The sequence below is a fragment of the Canis aureus genome, chromosome 6, assembly GCF_053574225.1.
Source record: "Canis aureus isolate CA01 chromosome 6, VMU_Caureus_v.1.0, whole genome shotgun sequence".
Lineage (NCBI taxonomy): Eukaryota > Metazoa > Chordata > Mammalia > Carnivora > Canidae > Canis > Canis aureus.
In genome coordinates, this window is record NC_135616.1 from 41,492,876 (window position 1) to 41,512,211 (window position 19,336).

General features: G+C 38.4%; 1 protein-coding gene across 14 annotated transcripts in view; it reads left to right on the forward strand.

Annotated features, from left to right (window-relative positions):
• The window catches only part of DNAH14 (dynein axonemal heavy chain 14), a 325,158-nt gene that overhangs the window by 12,197 nt on the left and 293,625 nt on the right, over nt 1-19,336 (forward strand). For all 14 annotated transcript variants that reach the window (XR_013381670.1, XM_077901271.1, XM_077901270.1 and 11 more), the window contains exons 2-3: nt 4,546-4,640; nt 10,925-11,088. Coding sequence is in view for 13 of the 14 variants with exons in the window: in XM_077901271.1 (XP_077757397.1) it covers nt 4,609-4,640; nt 10,925-11,088 (196 nt within the window). In the remaining variant the exon portion in view is untranslated. The remainder of the gene's footprint in view (nt 1-4,545; nt 4,641-10,924; nt 11,089-19,336) is intronic.

The following is a 19,336-nucleotide window of genomic DNA, read 5'->3' on the forward strand; positions in this document are numbered from 1 at the left end:
ACCTCCCAGCTCAGTCTCCCCAGGGATCCTTTCCACATAATTGTTCTCTTTTTCCTCCACTGCCTTGCTGTAGTTCTTAGTTGGACTCTTGAGCACCCAACCCAGGCCTATTTTTGTTCATGGGTAGCAATCTACTTACTCTTTCTTATGGGAGGACAAAGAGTAGCATTTCCTCCCATTACCTTGTTCATGTCCAGAGGCCTGCTCTCATCTTTATTTTTTCTTTCTCCTTTCTTTGGATTTATAAAGTTTTGCTCTAGCTTCCTTTCTTCTGGTATACGCATAGGCTTTTTTTTTTTTTTTTTTTTTTTTTACTTGTCAGTACCTTTTTAGATGCATCTTACAAGTTCTGATATTTAATATCTTAGCATTTAGTTCTTAATATTTTGAAATTTTAATTATGATTCATTCTTTGAACTATGAGTTAGACAGGTGTTTCTTCATTTCCACATTTATGGGATTTCACTTTTTACTGCTTTATTTCTAATCTGATTACATTGTGGTCATAGAATTTGGATTATATGATGATAAAAATGAAATTTGTTGAGATTTACATTAGGACCCAGAGGGTGGTTAATTATGAAACTGTGCCACATGCGCTTTAAAATACATACAGTCTCCATTTCTTGAGCATATTTGTTAAGTCAGATTTTAAAATTAGATTATTAAACTTTCTATTGTTACAGTTTTTTGTTTTGGTGGCAGAGGAGTTGGCCTGATTTACTGAAATGAATACATTAAAATGTTGCATTATCATACTGTATTTGTTTTTTCTTCTAGTTCTTCCAGTTTTTGAATTATGTATTTTGCTTATATACTTGCATTATATATTTTGAAGTTATTTTGTTAGGTGGAAGTTCAGGACTGTTTTATTTTCCAGTGAAATGAACCTTAATCATTATGTAGTGAACTTTCTTTTGTTTACTGACTCTGCCTTAATATGTATTTTTTCTGATAGAAATATAGCTATAGTATCTTCATTTTGTTTAATAGTTGCCTCATAGGGATCCCTGGGTGGCGCAGTGGTTTAGTGCCTGCCTTTGGCCCAGGGCGCGATCCTGGACACCCGGGATCGAATCCCACGTCAGACTCCTGGTGTATGGAGCCTGCTTCTCCCTCTGCCTGTGTCTCTGCCTCTCTCTCTCTCTGTGTGACTATCATAAATAAATAAAAATTAAAAAAAAAAATAGTTGCCTCATAAATCTTTTACTATCCTTGCATTTGTTTTGTATCTTTCTGTTTTACAGATTTATCTTTTAAATAAGGTATAACTGGATTCCTCCCTCCCCCACCCAGTTTTTCTGCCTTTGTCTTTTTTAGAAAATTTGGAGCACTTATATTGATTAACTATTACGTTTTGGTTTATTTCTGCCGCCTTGTTTTGTGGTTACCACAGAAGTTTTAAGATGTGTGCTTAACTTACCAAATTGTAAATTTAATCATTTTCCATCTTTCTCCAGATAATATAAGAATCTTAAAACAATTTAATTTTGATCATCATCCTCCTGACCTCTGTGCTATTGTTTGTTGTATAGTTTAGTTCCTTCTCACTTTTAATCCCTCAGGAAATAATTACTCTTTTATGCAGTTAGTATTTATTTAGGTATATACATATTCATTATTGCTACTGCTGAGAATTTCTTACATCTTAGATCTGTCATCTTAGGATCATAGTCCTTTTTGAAGTCCTTTAGAGTACATTTTATGTGTGTTTGTTGATTTTATTTGCCTGAAATACATTATTGCCAGGTATAGAATTTTAAGTTGACAGTTACTTTTCCATTGCACATTGGAGATGTTATTCCACTGTTTTAATTTTGTGTGCATTATCACGAAGCCCGTACCTAGTCTGTTTTTCCTTTTAAGTAATGTGTCTCTGGCCACTGTTATGATCTTCTCTTTGCTTTTGGAATTCTACAGTTCCACTGTTTTGGAAGGGTGCGTGTGTCCATGTGCATGTAAACACTTCTATGTTCATCCTGCTTAGAATTTGTAGGATGTGAAACTGTAGGTTGGAGTCCAGAAAACTCTGTTGTTGTATTGCCCAATTTACCTCTTCTTCCAGGCTTTTGATATGTGTTATGTCTGATTTGTCATTCTCTCCTGTTATTTAACCTGTCTTTTCATTTTTTTCATCTCAATGACAATTCTTTCACATCTACCTGAAGAAAAATCAGAGTAGTGCTAGGGAAAGGGAAGGAAGGAATATTTTATAGGCAACCTACCGAAGTCAACCACACCTGTCCTTTATTTATTTTTTAATGTTTTAAATCCTTGTTTTATGTTAATACATAGTTGTGGTTTTTTTTCTCATATTTGGGGGAGGTTCATGCACCATTTTAGTTCTTCTATGCTTATAGCCCGACGTATAGTTTCAACCTTTATGTTCTGTGCAGTCTAGGTAGCATCTGTTGGCTCCACATTGTGAAATAAAGAAATTAGAACATAATTCATGCATTTACATTTTATCTGATACCTCATACTCCCTAATTTTTATTGGATATATTATAATTTTAGCTCTTTTTGGGGGTACCTTTATACTTTTAAATAATATAGTTAAACTTTTTTGTTATTTTGTTACTTTGCTTATCACATTTAAGGAGTATCTGTTGACCTGTGTTTTTGAAAGATAAGGAGCATAAATATTCCTTGTATTCCATTTACTTATTCTCCCTTCTTGATAATTTTAGCAATTCATAGCTATACTACCAAGGTTCTACTCTGTATGGTAAGTCCTGAAGTTGTCGTGACCTACTTCTGTACTGAAATGAATTTAATGCTCTTCCTATTACTTCTTTGATTATCATATTTTTGTCTTCATCGCTGCGAGGGTGGAATTTATTATCACATACATTTTACAAGAAGTGTTCATGTGGATGATACTTCACTGAATTTTACATGTGTGGAAATGTTTGTTAGCTTCATACTTACATGAAAACTTGGCTCGGTATGAACTTCTTAAGCCACACTTATCTCCTGAGGAAATGTTCTGGCATTCGAATGTTGTTGTGGAGAAGTAAAGGTTAACTTTTTTCCTCTTGTCTGGTAGGAAAGAGGAATAACTCATTTGGTTTTTTATACTGTTTGATAGTGAGATCAAACAACTTCTCTCTCTCTCTCTCTCTCTCTCTCTTTTTGATATGTGGTGGTGGTGATAATAGCATGAAAATATACTCCAAAGTTAAAGTAGATGTTGCAGTTAACATATATACTCTCTGGTAGGGGCTGGCAGATGATGGCCAGCCCCTACAAGATAGGTCAAATCTGGCTTGCCATCTTTTTCTATGTCCAGAGGCTAAGAATGGTTTTTATAAAGGAATAATGTTGAGCAATTTGATGATGGGTAACACTAGCCTTGAATCCCTATATGTAACATGTTATCTTTCTCAAGAGAATTCTGTTTCTTTGTTAATAGGAGCATTTAAATAGGAATATTTTTAAAAAGTTGTATTTAACTATTTTCATATTGAATTTCATCAATAAAATATTTACAGAAATTTGTTTTCTCTTGCTGTGTGAATAATGTGTAACATCTTTGATTTTTTGCCCTCTGATCCTCAAGCCTTTTTCCAGAAGAATTCTGCTGACCTCTACTCTGTTGTAAATCCAGAATGGGTTTGATTCAGGGATGCTTTTGAATCTAGTGGAGTGTCCCTTGGATCTATCTCTTTGTTTCAAGTGTGGGCCTCAGAGTTGTAACTTTCAGTTCCTGGGTACAGTGAGTGATCCATCCGCAGGCATTGTTGGCACCCTTTGGGTCTCATTGAGACCCTTTCTACACCTTGAGTCTCCTCAATAGATCTGTCCTGCACTGATACTGCAGTTGTTGGCTTCGTTTCTGATGTAGAAATATCTATCATTTCTATTCCAATAAGAACTACTCTTGTCTTTGGCCTGTTTCAGTCGGTCATATTTGATTTGTCTGATGCTTATTCAGTTGACATTTAAATCTGTTTCTGCCCTGCATTGAATCTAGGCTATATGTTGGCTTCTTTAGTTGGAGTATACTTCCATGCCTATGCAGTGCATCTTCTTTTTTTTGACCTTGTTAGATATCCCTTAGTAATCAGAAAGAGAACCTTTCTTTGTCATATTTCAAAACCCACTCCCATCTATTCTGTCTAAATGGCCTTTTAGTACTTACTGAATGGCAAAATGAGTTTAACAGCTTAGGCCACCAGTTCTGTTACATTCTATCTATGATTTTCCCTGAAGAGAGGATCTTAAAACCTAGCATTATCTTTAGTATGGAATTTAAGTTAATTGGAATCATACAAACATAAGCTCATCATCATGAGAAGGAAAACACTGTATTTAGAAGTATATTTTATGAGAAGATATACAGAGGCTGCTCTGAGAAGGATAACTAGAGTAGCAAAGAGCCTGGAAATCATATTATATAGAGGAAACACTTGAAGGTAGTGGAGTTGTTAAATTAAGCCTAGTGGGAAAGTTGGGAACCACATACGCAGTTTTGAACCCAATAGTCATAGCTGTGAAAGCATCTTTTATATTTAAAAGATAACATGAATGTGTTTTTTACAGCCTGTTCCTTCATAGAAAAATATCAAAAATATACCCACTGATTTGGCAACAGTAAATCAAGACATGGACAAGGAGAAAAGCAACACAAAATCAAGGTAAAATAAGATAATGAAATTAAAATTTCAATAGTAATGACTGGTGGTAAGGCATTCTGATAAAGCAGAGTGTGCATTGTCATGTGGGGGTGGGGATTGGGTGAGGGTGCTGGAGTTTAACAAACCTTAGGGAGTGGTTCTCAACAAGATAGGCAGATTAATACTGGCTCCTTCCCCAGACCAGTCTTGGATATGCCAAAAAAGTGAGAAAGGGAGTTGATGGAAATGAGAAGTTAACCAACAGCTGAAAAACCCCAGGAAGGCAAAAAGGTGGTTAGATACAGGTAGATGGAGAAGAGGTCAGAGAGATTGATATGCTTTCTTTTCTTTTTCACATTCCTGTTGGTGGATCAGCATCCACTCAGCAGGAAGAAAATAACAGAGATTAGGAAGTACTGGAAGATACTGACCTCTGTTTAAATCTCATGGGCTAAACTCATGCTCTTACTGTGTCCTTTCTGAAATACAACCAAATGATCAAAATTTGGGATTGTGGGAATAAACACACAAAAGGAGGAGAGAGGAGACAAAAGCACATGGGAGCTACCAGTGTAGTTTTGGAAGCTTGGAAACAGAAGGATAAGTGATTACTGATTTTGCAGAGCAGACAGTGCAAACCTAAGGTGGCAGGGAGTGAAGCCCAGAAGTGACTGCTTCATCCCTGCCCCCACATCACCTCCCACCTGTAAGGATGCTACTAGATACTCAGGACTCCTCTCAAAGTGGCAGTGGCAGCAGCAGTGGCAGCGAAAGCAGTAACCTGAAAGTTTGTAGAAGCAGCAGTTAGAAGACAGATCCCCTTCCTTAATCTCACTCAGCCAAGAGAATGTTTCCTCTTTCATTCCAACAGAGGAGATCCAGGATGTGGGGACACCAAACACAGCTAAGAGTATATTACTGTACCCAAATTATATAACCTTAGTATTCTTTCTCTGCTGGACTTTGAGAAAGCTCACAGCCAACATCTAACTAAGCACATTATCCTCTGGGAAACTGACCAGCCAACAAGAAAGATCTATATAGATAAGGCCAATTGGAAAACAACAAGCCTCAGATTATCCCACAGTGAAACCTACCAGTTGACAGATTCCACCAGTGCATGAAGAATGGTCTCATTGCTATCTCGGTGATGATTCTTAAATATGAAAGGATCATTTGACAGAAACTAAATCACAGAAGCCTGGAGAAAATACACTGTGTAGGGAGAAGAAAAGTTCAGTAACACCCAGCTCAAGCCTATCCTAGGTTGTCAGGAGACAGAAGAAATAACATTAGGAGAATAAAAAATAAGGCACCTGGGTGGCTCAGTGATTGTCTGCCTTTGGTTCAGGTGGTGATCTCGGGATCGAGTCCCACATCAGGCTGCCCATGGGGAGCCTGCTTCTCCCTCTGCCTGTGTCTCTGCTTCTCAGTCTCTCATGAGTGAATAAATAAAGTCCTAAAAAAATTAGGGAACGTTTGGGGAAAAATAGCTTTTAGAAATTATATAATAGCAGAAATGGAGATTGAGAGGATAGGTGAAAGATAAAGTCGAGGAAGTTCTCCAGAAGAAAAAAGGAAAAGGTAGAGATAGAAAGTAAAGATAAGAAAAAGGGATACATAGACAAAAAAAATAAGATGCCTATAATCACAACAAATGCTAATGGGCTAGACTTGGGGGTGTGTGTATGTGTGTGTGTATTTTAAATGTCAAACTGAATTAAATGCATGTATGGAGGGATCCCCGGGTGGTGCAGCAGTTTAGCGCCTGCCTTTGGCCCAGGGCATGATCCTGGAGACCCGGGATCGAATCCCACGTCGGGCTCCTGGTGCATGGAGCCTGCTTCTCCCTCTGCCTATGTCTCTGCCTCTCTCTCTCTCTGTGACTATCATAAATAAGTAAAAAACTAAAAAAAAAAAAAAAAAAAAAATGCATGTATGGAAACATGTTGGAAAGCAAAAGGATACCAACAGATGAAAAGTAAAATGGTGCCTCCATATTCTCTTCTGGGTCATAGGGAACAATTACAAGACTTCACCTTTGTGGACCATAAAACTCCTTTGAACAAATTCTCAAAGCATCTCAATAGATCATATACTCCTTTATCACAGTAGACATCAGTTACAAGAGGTTAACTAGAAAACCACTCTACATTTGGAAATGAAATATAATGTCTGAAAACAGATACTTTTCTGAGTGACTCCCTCTGATGAAAGGAGGAAACCGTGTAGAACTAATAATAGAAAAGCAAGAAACAAAGAAGAAAGGAAGGAGCTGAACCTTCCCCACTAACCCTGTCACATTTAAGTGGTGTGGTATAGCTGATTCAGCTGCACAGAGAGAAATTTATAGTCCTACAACTTACATTAGGAAACAAGATAGCCTGTAAAATTCATGACCTAACAATCCATTGTAGTAAGGGGGAAATACTGAACAGAATAAACCAAAAAACAAATTGAGGGAAGGAGATAAATAGTATCAGAAATTAACAAAATAGAAATCAAAGAGAGAAAATCAGGGAGAGCAACAGCTGTCAAGTCAAATTGGCAGACCTTTGACAGAATCAACCAGGAAAAAGAAAGTCACAAGTGACTTTGCACAGCTCTAGGAAACATCACTTAGCATGTGTTCACTTTATATACTGCCTCCTAAAGCACAAATGCAAGGGGAGCGGAGTGGTGCCGGGCAGTGGCTCTATAACCATCACCAAGGAGGTGGGAAATGGGAAATACATCAGCACAGAACTATTTGCAGTTAAAAAGATGAGAAAATTGGGGCACCTGAGTGGCTCAGTTGGTTAAGCATCTGATTTTGGCTCAGATCATGATCCTGGAATCCTGGGATTGAGCCCTGAGTCAGTCTGCCAGGTTGCAGGGGAGAGTAGGGGCCTGCTTGTCCCTCTCCCTCTGCCCCTCCTCACTGCTCCTGCTCTTTCCCACTCATGCTCTTTCTCTTTCCCTCAATTTTTTTTAAGGATGAGAAAATTAAGTATGGCAGTTAGTCTGAAACAAAATGTAAAAGTTTTAAGAAAAGTATGAACAAAACAGGCTCAATAAGTAATAGGCAAGGTGAACTTTTAAAAATTTTTATTTAAGTTCTAATTAGTTAACATTTAGTGTTCTAGTGTTCTAGGTGTATGATGCAACAATTCAGTAGCCGAATAACACCCAAAGTTCATCAGGGCAGTTGTACTCCTTAATCCCCATCACCTGTTTTCACCATCCCTCCTCATCCTCCCCTCTGATACCATTAGTGTGTTCTCTAGAGTTGAGTCTTGTTTCTTGATATGCCTCTCTTTTGTTCCCCTCTACTCATTTTTTTTCTCAAATTCCACATGAGTGAAATCATACAGTATTTTTCTCTGACTGACTTATTTTGCTTAGCACAATACTCTCAAGTTCCATCCACATCATTGCAAATGGCAAGATTTTGTTCTTTTTTATCCACTGAAATTGTTGAATTTGTAATTCTGAATCATGACTGCCTCCCCACCTACCCCTTCCTCACAGACCACACATACCAGGCTTAGGCAGATTTCCAGAGATTTTGAGTTTCTACTAGGTTTATAAGTTCTAACAGAAATTCAATAAATGGATAATTACAATCTTATACAACTTCTTCCACAGAACAGAAAAAGAAAATATCCTTAAATTGAGCTAGGATTGCTTGTACAATCTTTTATATATATATGTAAGATAATTGATTTGAAAGAGAGAGGGTATGTATGCATGTACATGGGGGTAGGGGCAGAGAGATTTAAGCAGACTCTATGCTGAGTCCAGAGCCCAAGGTAGGGCTTGATCTCATGACCCTGAGATCACAACCTGAGCCAAAACCAAGAGTGGCACTGACTGTGCCACCAGTCAGTTTATACAATCTTCTAAGTTAGTTTCATTCACAACCTTAGAAGCAGAAAACCCTAAATAAGATACTAACCTACAGGTTACATTTGCATATACAAATGGATGATATACCAAGATCAAATTGAGTAGCCTGTCTGGAAAATGCAAGGTTGGTTCAACATTAGAAAGTGCATCAATACCAATAACTATTAATAGATTAAAGGAAGAAAAGCATTTGATAAAATGCATTGTCTCTTAATGATAAAAACCCGTGGCAAACTATATGATTAAGGGCATTTATCAAAAAACCTGAAGCAAATATTTTAACAAGACTTAAAAATATCCCTCTTAAATTGAGAAAAGTGATAAGGATACTTGTGATTGCCACTTATATGTGACATCCTATTAAAGGTCATAAGGCAATAAGACAAAAAGATGAAATGAAAACTGGAAGGTTTGAAAAAGAAACAAATCGTAATCAGTTATAGATGATTGATGTCTAAAAAAGTATGGAAGAATTTATGAAGTTTTATAATTAATAAGTGAATTTCATTTTGCAAGGCTGCTAGATTAAAATCAGTGTAAGCGAATTTCATTCCTGTAGTCCAACAATAGATTGAAAATTTAATTTTAGTTATAACTACCATTTGTGTAATAGTAATGAAAAATCCAGTACCTAGGAAAAATCATTTTTAAATTTATGTGTTTGACCTTTGTGGAGAAAACTACAAAATTTAATTGAGAATGCAACAGAATTTACATGGAAAATGAAAAGGCCAAGGATATGTAAGCCCTCTTTAAGAAAAAAAAATCTGAGGTGTGAACCTACAGCTATGACAACTTTAAGCAATTAAAGCAGTGTGATAGGGCAGCCCAGGTGGCTCAGTGGTTTAGTGCGCCTTCAGCCCAGGGGTGATCCTAGAGACCTGGGATCGAGTCCCAAGTCAGGCTCCCTGCATGGAGCCTGCTTCTCCCTCTGCCTGTGTCTCTCTGCCTCTCTCTCTCTCTCTCTCTCTCTCTCTCTCTCTCATGAATAAATAAAATCTTAAAAAAAAAACAGTGTGATAGAAAAACAAGGATAGACAAAGAACGAGAGGTGGATAATTGTATACATTTGGAGTGATGCAGACTTGGTGTTACAGGTCAGGGAAAGAAAGGATGGGGATGTTCAGTAATGTGCAGTGACAATTGCATTATCTTACGGGGTGGGAGTAGGGAGAATTGGATTTGCCCCTCACATCACACCCCGAACTCAAGGATGAATTGTGAAAGGCAAAACTTTAAAACTATTAAGAAAAAATAAAATAAAATAAAATAAAACTATTAAGAAAAAGTAAGAGAATTTTGTCAAGATTGGAGTAAGGACAGGTTTCTGAAGAATAAACACAAATTGTAGATGCAAAGATAGTTATATTAAAGGGAAGAACGAAGACTTCATAAAGCGAGAAGGTGAGTCCAAACCAGAAGACATTTTCAGCACATATGAAATAACAACAGATTACTATATAAAATGTGAAAAGAACTCCTAAACATTGTTAAGAAAAGGTATATAATTCAGTATAAAAAATCAACAACAAAAGATATGGATTAGACATTTTAATGAAGAGGAAACTGGTCAAGGTGTTTATAAACCAAGGGACTCTGAGTGTTCAAGGGAGGAGAATTTAAGAATAAAGACCCATGAGCAAGTGTGAAGTTATGCTGTCTCTTTGAAGAGAAAGTTTGCCTTCTTATTCATGTGATATTTTTGTGCAATATATCAATAGGTAGTTGTGCCCACTGAGCAGCATGTGAGGATCTACAAATGCTGAATTTCCTCCATCTTACAATAACATGGTCTGTGGCATTAGTTAGCTTCAGGCATTGGTTTTGGATTCTGTTGTAATGAAAAGGTTTTCTAACATTTACAAATAGTTGGGTAATGTATTATGAGAAGATTTTGGTTTTGGTCTTGATAAGGGTTGGTGATGGTGGTGGTTTTATAAAGAGTAATATAGGAGTATTGAGTTTCAAAAAAATGTATTCTGACCTCACTCAGCTGCTAATTAGGTAACATTTCTTTATCTTTTAAGTTAGATGAGGATTCTTAAATTCTTTCCAGCATTAACATTTCAGTAATAGTATCAGACCTCTTTTGCATTTAACTAGACTCTCCATGTTTCAGATCGGCTTTTTATGTTATTTATTTATAAATTAAAAAAAAAATTTTTAAGTAGGCTCCACCCCCAGCGTAGAGCCCGCGGTGGGGCTTGAACTCATCACCCTGAGATCAAGACCTGAACTGAGATCAAGAGTTGGTCGTTTAACTGACTGAGTCACCCAGGTGCCCTCAGATCTGCTTTTTAAATTGTCTTTCAAAAAATTGCTTGAAGGGATAGATATTTTATTGTAGAGTATAAAGATTTAAACTTTAAGTTCTAGAGAATGTTAACCATAGTATCTTATTTTCTTTGTCATATTAGACTTCTAAAATACGAAGAGCAAGAGTATGAAGCTGTCATACCATCGGAAAGTGAACCAGCTAAAATAACAGAAAAAGAAACCTTGAAACATAAAACATTTAGAACGTTTTCTGTACCCTTGAAGTCAGAGGAAACAGAAGACATCTATCAAGATTACTATCCAGGCATGCCAAGTTTTCTTTCGTGGAGATGGAAAGTAGTTTTCATAGCATTAAATTAAGAAAACAAGTGAACTATGTTGAAATACTAGTCTACTTCCAAATTATCGGGACTTCACTGATTTCATTAGTCATAAGTTGGTGATATCTTCAGATACAGAGCATATCTCTCTTAAAGGGAACAAAACCTAAGTACTGGTCATCATGGTAAAAACAGCAGCAGTGATACCACTGCCACGCCAAGAATGTCTGACATTTTTGGACCAACTTAACATCACTCTTTCCCACACACCCTGTCTTTCGGGATTTGCATGATGGGAGGACCAAGAAGTTGGGCCGGGCCTCCCCTGAGGGCCTCAGAGCCTCCTGGCTGCGCTGTGACCTTGTTGGTGCCCTTGTCTGCCATGGCACCGATTCCTCCTCTGTGTGCCTTCATTGTCTTCTTCCTTCCACCGGTCCCAAATGCACCATTAACAGGATGTAAAAGCGTTTTTTTAACCATGTTTCCTTTTTTATCCAGCTCTTTTCTTTCCTCACTTTTATGAGGGTTGCCCTTTCGTCTCCACCCATGGCCCCCTTCTTCCTCCAGCAGTCAGTCTGTTAGTGATGTCCTTAACTCTTCCACTTCTCTGCTCCTGAGTTGACAAAACTTCAACTCTAATCAGCGTGATTGTCAATGTTCTCTGCATTCACCCTCATACTGCTGAGCCTTTTTGCAGAAAACTTTCACAATCACGTGGGTTCCTTCTTTTTCCTGAGTCACAGTCTCCAGCATCAGTGGGACAGGGGGCACTGCCTGGTGCCCTTTTATGTCTCCTTTTAACTTTCCCTGTCATTCTTCACAGCATCTCTTTACACTGTCACAGTTTAACCATAAGCATTCTACTACCTGATTATGCTTCCTACTTTATAGAAAATGAAAATTAAAAATAGAAGTAACCAAATGGAAACATCTAACTTGCAGCTCCCCGGCCCCATTTTAGTACTTGCCTCACATCTGGAGCTCCTTTTCTGCTACATCTTCAGGAATGTGAGGTCCATATGTCATCTCTCTCATCTTCTTTTTTAATAGCTCTTTTCTGTCTGTGCATTAATGTGCTGTAGGCTTACGGCTCACCTGTCTTAAAATGACCCAGAAGCATTGTTGGGCCAATGCTCCCTTTTCACATGATGAGATCAGGCCTCTTGAAAGAGTTGCCTCAGCCTTCCCCTCCACTTCCTTCTTGTTCCCTGCTTGGGTGGGTTTGACTTCTTCATTCTACTCAGAAGACTGCAGTGTCACCAAATACCTCCACATGGTTAATTCCTTGTTAAAAGAATTAATTTGTACATAATCTTTCTTTGCTAGACTAGTTTGCAAAATTTTATTCCTTTGACCACTTCCTTTTCTCTTGACTTTTGAGGAGACTACTGTCTTGGCTTTCTTTCTACTTTTCTAGCTGATCTTTTTTTGTCTATTTCATGAATCTTTATTCCTCTGTCTGCCCTTTAAGTTGTTGTTTTTCAGATGTATGTGCAATTGCCTACTAATCAGTCTCTGTCTGAATATGAGTATGTTTGATTTTCAGAAGGAGCCTAAGAACTACTGGTGTACATTGAGCAAGGATGTTTTATCTGACAGATTAAAACAGAGGGAGTACCTGGACCTTACAGCAATTTGTAGGGCTGACTAAGCTTCCTTTCCAGCAAAGTGAAAAGTAAAAGTACTCTGGTCCTTCTGTTATTTTCCTCAGTAAAGAGGGCTCAGAAATACAAGACTGGATAGGAATACAAGAGCCAGGCAAAGCAATGACTTTTTGGCTTTGTTAAGGATGCAGGGCATTATACTATGAAGATAAAAACCAAGAAAGGTTTTGCACAGAGTTAACATGATTAGATTTTTGCTTTGCAGAGATCACTCTGGCTGCAGACTAAGGAATAGATTGGAAGGGAACAAGAATTGATAAGGAGCTCAGTTAAGAGGCTTTGAATATTCTGAAGGCAGGATTATCGATTAGGATGATGAGATGGTGAGAGAAGTGGTGTCAAAGATGATAGTTAGGTTTCTGGTTTGTTTGATATAATGAATAGTGATGCTATTCTCTGAGATACAAAGCCCTGAAGAAAGGTCAGGATTTGTGGGGTCTGGGGACGGATCAGGGTTCACTTTGGGGCATGTTGAATTTGAACTACCTTTGGTCCATTCTAGTGGGGATGTCATAGAAGCAGTTGACTCTGTGTGTCTGGAGCTCAGAGAAGCCAGGGCTGAGATGATGCATTTGGAATAACTATAGGAGTGGAAGCTTAAGGCATGGCCATGGGTGAGATTGCCTAAGGAAAGTGTATGAAGTGAGCCAAAGAACTGTAGCAGCTCTGGTCCAAAGAAGGATGGCTGCAGTAGACACATGGGTTGGTCAGAATCAGGCTAGAGAGAATGATGAGCAAGAGGATGGGTGTGGGTATCACCAAAGCTAAAGGAAAAAATTATATCAGAAATGGGGGTAGGTCCTGGTTGAAGATGGTGATGTAGAAAGATTCTGAATTTACCTCTTCCCACAGACACACCAAATCTACAGCTACATATGTGGCAGTTTCCTCTAGAAAACACCCCAAAATTGGCTGATCAACTCCTAGTGATTGGGTGAATAAAGAAAAAAGCTGTGTCAAAATGGTTAGGAGAGGCCAAGACACAATCTCACTGTAAACCCTACCCACAGTGTAGCAATCCACATTCAGGAGGAAACTCAGAATCCTGATCTCCCTGAGGAGCAAAGAGTTGGAACCCCTACATTGGTCCCCTCAAATTTTAAGATCTATGCCTGTAAGATGAGCTCCCAAAACAGCTAGCTTTGAAACCCAGGGCTTTAATCTATGAGACCTACAAAGCTATACTGAACTGAAAAACAGTTCTTAAGGCTCATGCAGACTTGCCACCCCAGAGCCTAGAACACAGACAGGTGGGAGACTAAAAAGTTCCCAGTTGTTCAGTGAAAGAAGCCTATTTGTCCTAACTCTGAGGGTCAGGCTTCTGAAACACACGCCCAAGGGCCCACTGAAATGCTTTCCAAGATGGAGGCTGGCAGATGCCATCCTTACCCTCTCCCTTGCTCCAAGCCACCATTTTCTCCCAGAATAGAATATATACACTCATCTGGCACCCTGATTTTTGTGACCGCCACCTTTGGGATACCTCTTGATGGCCTGACTGGTGTCCAGAGGTGCTTACACTCACAAGTCCCGTAGGCCTGTAATAAGGGGAGAAAAGAGTTCTTAATTGGCTCCACCCAGGGCCCAGCACACACAGAAGACTGAGACACACCCCAGGTTGTTCTGAAAAAGGAGTCTGTTGGCTTGTCCTATAGCTTCAGCCTGCAGAGCTGGCCTCTTGTTTGGCTGAAGTGCTGTCTGGGGACAGAGGCCAATGGGCACCATCTTGGTACTTTCCTTCTGCCTCATTCTGGGTCCCTGGAATCTCCTGAGGAGGGAGCTTGTGCACTGATGCTGCACCCTGATTTTTGTGTCTGCCATCCAGGAGACCCTTTTGAACTCCTGGCTTTGGTAACCATGGGGTTTGCACGTGTGAGTCTGCTGAACTGTTGCAAGTGGAGAAATAGTTCTTAGTGCCCATCCCAGGGCACAGAGCAGAGATAGCATACTGAGGTGTACCCACAGTCTGTCAGATTAATGTTGGGGGGGGGGTGTAGGTTAATCACTTATGTCCTAGTATGAAGGTTAAAAGATAAAAGTAGTAAAAAGAACCATAAATGCAAAATTTTGTTAATGGATACACAGGATAAAAAGATGTAAATTGTGAACATCAAAAGATGTAAAATGTAGGATGGAGGATTAAAAATAATAGTTTTAGAATGCATTCAAACTTATGTTGCTATCAACTTAAATAGATTGTTATAAGTTTAAGTTGTTTTATGTATGTTTCATGGTGAGCACAATGCAAAAACCTATGTAGATTCACAAAAGATAGAGGGATGTAAGAATATGTTGTAGAAAACCATCAGCTCACAAATGAAGAGGACAAGAGAAGAAGAAAGGAACAAAGAAATTATAAAACAGCTGGAAATCAATTATCATTAATTACTTTAATTAATGAAAGTTACATAAAACAACTTAAATTTAAATGTAAATGTACTAATTCTCCAGAAAGAAGATCTAGAATGGCCAAATGGATTTAAAAAAAAAAAAGACCTAGGGATGCCTGGGTGGCTCAGTGATTGGGTGTCTGCCTTCAGCTCAGGGTATGATCCCAGATCTGGGATCAAGTCCCACATCAGGCTCCCTATGAGGAGCCTGCTTCTCCCTCTGCCTATGTCTCTGCCTTTCTCTCTCTCTCTGTGTCTCATGAGTGAATGAATGAATGAATGAATGAATAAATAAATAAATAAACAAACAAGACATATATATTTTTTTAAGTTTATTTGAAAAAACAGCACAGAGGGAGAGGGAGAACAGTCTCCCTGCTGAGCAGGGAGCCCAACCCAGGGCTTGACCCTAAGACCCTGAGATCATGACCTGAGCCAAAGGTAGACACTTAATTGAGCAACTCAGGTGTCCCAAATGAGACCTATCTATATATGGCTTACAAGAGATTCACTTCAGTTTGTACAAACATTCACGACTGAAATGAAAGGATGGAAAAAATATTCCATGCCCATGGAAACCAGAAGCTGTGGTCATAATAGACTGCAATAAGAGACAAAAAAGTCAATATATAATGATAAGGGGGTCAATACAGGAAGATGATATAACACTAGTAAATATGAACTCAATGTTGGGGCAATTAATACATATTGACAGACCTAAAAGAAATAGATAACAAGACAGGAAGAGTAGAGGACTTTAATGTCAATGGACAGATAGATCATCCAGACAAAAAAATAAAATAGAAAATCCCTCCTACAATAAGGAAACATTGGTCTTAACATGAGAGACCAGATGGATTTAACAGGTGTAGTAAAACATTTCATCTAAAAGCAGCAGACTACACATCTCAAGTGTATGTAGGAAGGACATTCGCCAGGTTACATCATACAATGGGTCACAAAACAAGTCTTAATAAATTTAAGCAGATTGAAATCATGTCAAGCATCTTTTCTGCCACAATGGTAAAAACAAAACAAACTAGAAATAAGTTCCAAAAAGAACACTGGGGAAAAAAACAACAAAAAACAACAACAAAATACCCGAGACAAATAAATATGGAAGTACCAAAACTTACAGGATACAGCAAAGTAGTTAGAAAAGGGAAGTTCATAGCAGTGCAGGCCTACTTGGATAAATGAGAAAAATCTCAAACAATTGAAGTAGAAAAAGAACAAAGCCAAAGGTTAGTAAAAGGAAAAGAATAACAGAGCAGAAATAAATGAAATAGAGACTAAAAAGACAATAGAAAAGACCAATGACACTAAAAGATGATTCTTTGAAAAGATAAACTTGACAAACCTTTAGCAAGAATCACATAAGTGTAAAAAGACTCAAATATATAAAACGAGAAAGAGGAGATGTTACAGTGGATACCATGGGATCAGAGGCACTATAAACAATTATGTGCCAACAAATTGGATAACCCAGAATAAATGCACAAGTTCCTGGAAACCTACAACCTACCAAAACTGAATCATGAAGAAATAGAAAATTTGAACAGAACAGTCACTATTAAGAATTTGAATCGGTAATCCACAAACAGAAGTCCAAGACCAGTTGGCTTTACTGATGAATGCTACCAAACATTCAAAGAAGATTAATCCCTATCCTTCTCAGATTCTTCCAAAGGTAAGAACACTTCCAAACTCAGTTTACAAGCTCATTATTACCCCGATATCAAAATCAGACAAAGTTGCCATAGGAAAAGAAAATTACAGGTCAATATCCCTGAGGAACATGCAAAATTTCTCAACAAAATATTAGCAAACCAAATTCAACAATACATTAAAAGCATGAAACTCCTAGGAGAAAACATAAGTGGAAATGTCCTGGATGATTGGTCTTGGCAGTGATCTATTTTTGGATTTCACATTAAAAGCAAAAGTAACAAGCAAATACAACTGAGACTATATCAAACCAAAAATCTGCACACTGAAGGAAAACAGCAAAATGAAAAGACTATGAAATGAGAGAAAATATTTGCAAATTATGTATCTAATAAGGGTGTCATATCCAAAATATATATAAAGAACTCCTACTCAATAGCCAAAAGAAACCCAAACTAATCCAACTAAAAACGGAGGACCTGATGGCCAAGGTAATCATCAGGAGAATGTAAATCAAAACTGGAATGAGCTGTTTACCTCACACTTGTTAGAATGGCTATTATTGAAAGATAAGAGCTGGTGTTAGTAACAATGTGGAGAAAAGGGAACCCTTTGTGCTCTGTTGGTGGGAACATAAGTTGATGGAAGCCACTGTGGAAAATGGTATGGAGGTTCCTCAAGAAATTAGAACTACCATATGATCCAGTAATTGCTTTTCTTCATATTTATTTAAAAGAAATGAAAACTCTCAGAAAGCTGTATTATATCCCCACATTCATTGCAATGTTACTTCCAAGACAGAAATAAACTCTTGATGGATGAATGGATAAAAAAGCTGTGATATGTATACACAATGGTATATTATTCAGTCATAAGAAAATGAGATCTTGCCATTTGTGACAACATAGATGGGCCTTGGCAGCATTGTACCAAGTGAAATAAATAAGTGAAAGACAAAGTATGACAATATGATCTCACTTACAGGTGGAATCTAAAAAAACCACCAAACTCATGGGTAGAACAGGTGGTTCTAGAGGCAGGGGTTGGGAGTGGATAAAATGAGGGAAAGTCGTCAAATATATAAATTTTTAGTTAAAAATGATGAGGACAGGACATACAACATGGTGATTGTTAATAGTGTGTTGTAAATTTCAAAGTTGCTAAGAGTAAATCTTAAAAGTTCTCATCACAAGGAAAAAATGGCAACTGTGTGATTAATGTTAGCTAGACTCATGATCATTTTGCAATATGTACAAATAACAAATCCTGTGTTGTGCACCAGAAAGTAATGTTGTCAATTATATCTTAATTTTAAAAAAGAAAGATGTCAAAAGTAACAATACTGATAACGTTGTGGAGAAAGGTGAGATAGAACTCACCAACTAGAGGGAAGTGTGGTCTAGGAGCAGGTGAAACTTGATGGCAGCTCAAGCTCTATGTTGGAAGCTGGATACACAAAGAAAAAGAGGAATGGTTAATGCTGTAGGAATGAGAGGGGTGGGGTCCAAATGAAAGGCTGAAAGGATTGGTTTGGATGGGGAGAGAAACACCTCATTTATGAAGTCAGACTTAGCACAGGCATGTTGAAGGAATTCCCATCTGATGACTTTATGTGCCTGGGGCAGTAGGCATGAGGGTCAGGTGAAGTAGAGAGATTGGAGGTGTAGGTTCGGGGGTTTGTAGTGCATGGAGACTGAGCTAGGCTGAAAAGCCAGAAGGGCAGGTGAGCCAGGCAAACAGGATTTCAGGTTAGTGTTCAGGGTCAGTTTGTGATTCATTAAAGTGGATTTCGGAAGTTACCAATCCACTCATTCTTGGGTATTTGTCTAACAGCGCTGGGCTGTGCAGACGTAGGCATACTGAGCACATAGAGTTGGATTCTTCCAGGGCCACTGTTCTGCCATGGAGAGAAGATAAAAGAGTTGAGGGTATTGGCCAGAGTGTTGAAAGACAATGTAATTTCTGTGGGATAAAGAGACATGAAAATAAACAGAAGGAGGATGGATAGTAATGGGGCCGTGAACTGGAGGTGCTGATGAGCTAATGAAAATTGGGAGTACTGAGCAGGTTAGAAGGAGAGAGGCTGGTGCTGACAGGCTCTAGTGGGTAATCTCAGGAGTGGTTGGCTGAAGCCAGAGTAAGCCCTCCCTGAGTCAGGGCTCCAGAGCAGTTGAGTGGCCAGGCAGTTGGCAGAGAGGCCAACAAAGATGAGTATGATGCCATAAAAAGCTTGAGCTTTGGGGGAGTAGGATTTTTTTTTAGGGCGAGTTGTAAGGATTTGCAAGTGGTGAGTAGGAGCAGGGAAGGAAACAAGCCCTATGGAGGCTTTTGGAGGCATTTGGAGTGCAGGCATGTTAACAACCATTGTTTGGGAGGGCTGCACATTCCTGAGGTCTGGGAAGTCTCTGGGTTCCAATTAAGGCTTGGGAGTGAGTGTGAGAAACTCTTGGAAGAGCCTTTAGGGAGAAAGGAAGGTTTGCAAGGTTCTCTCTCAGACTTTCCACTGAAGC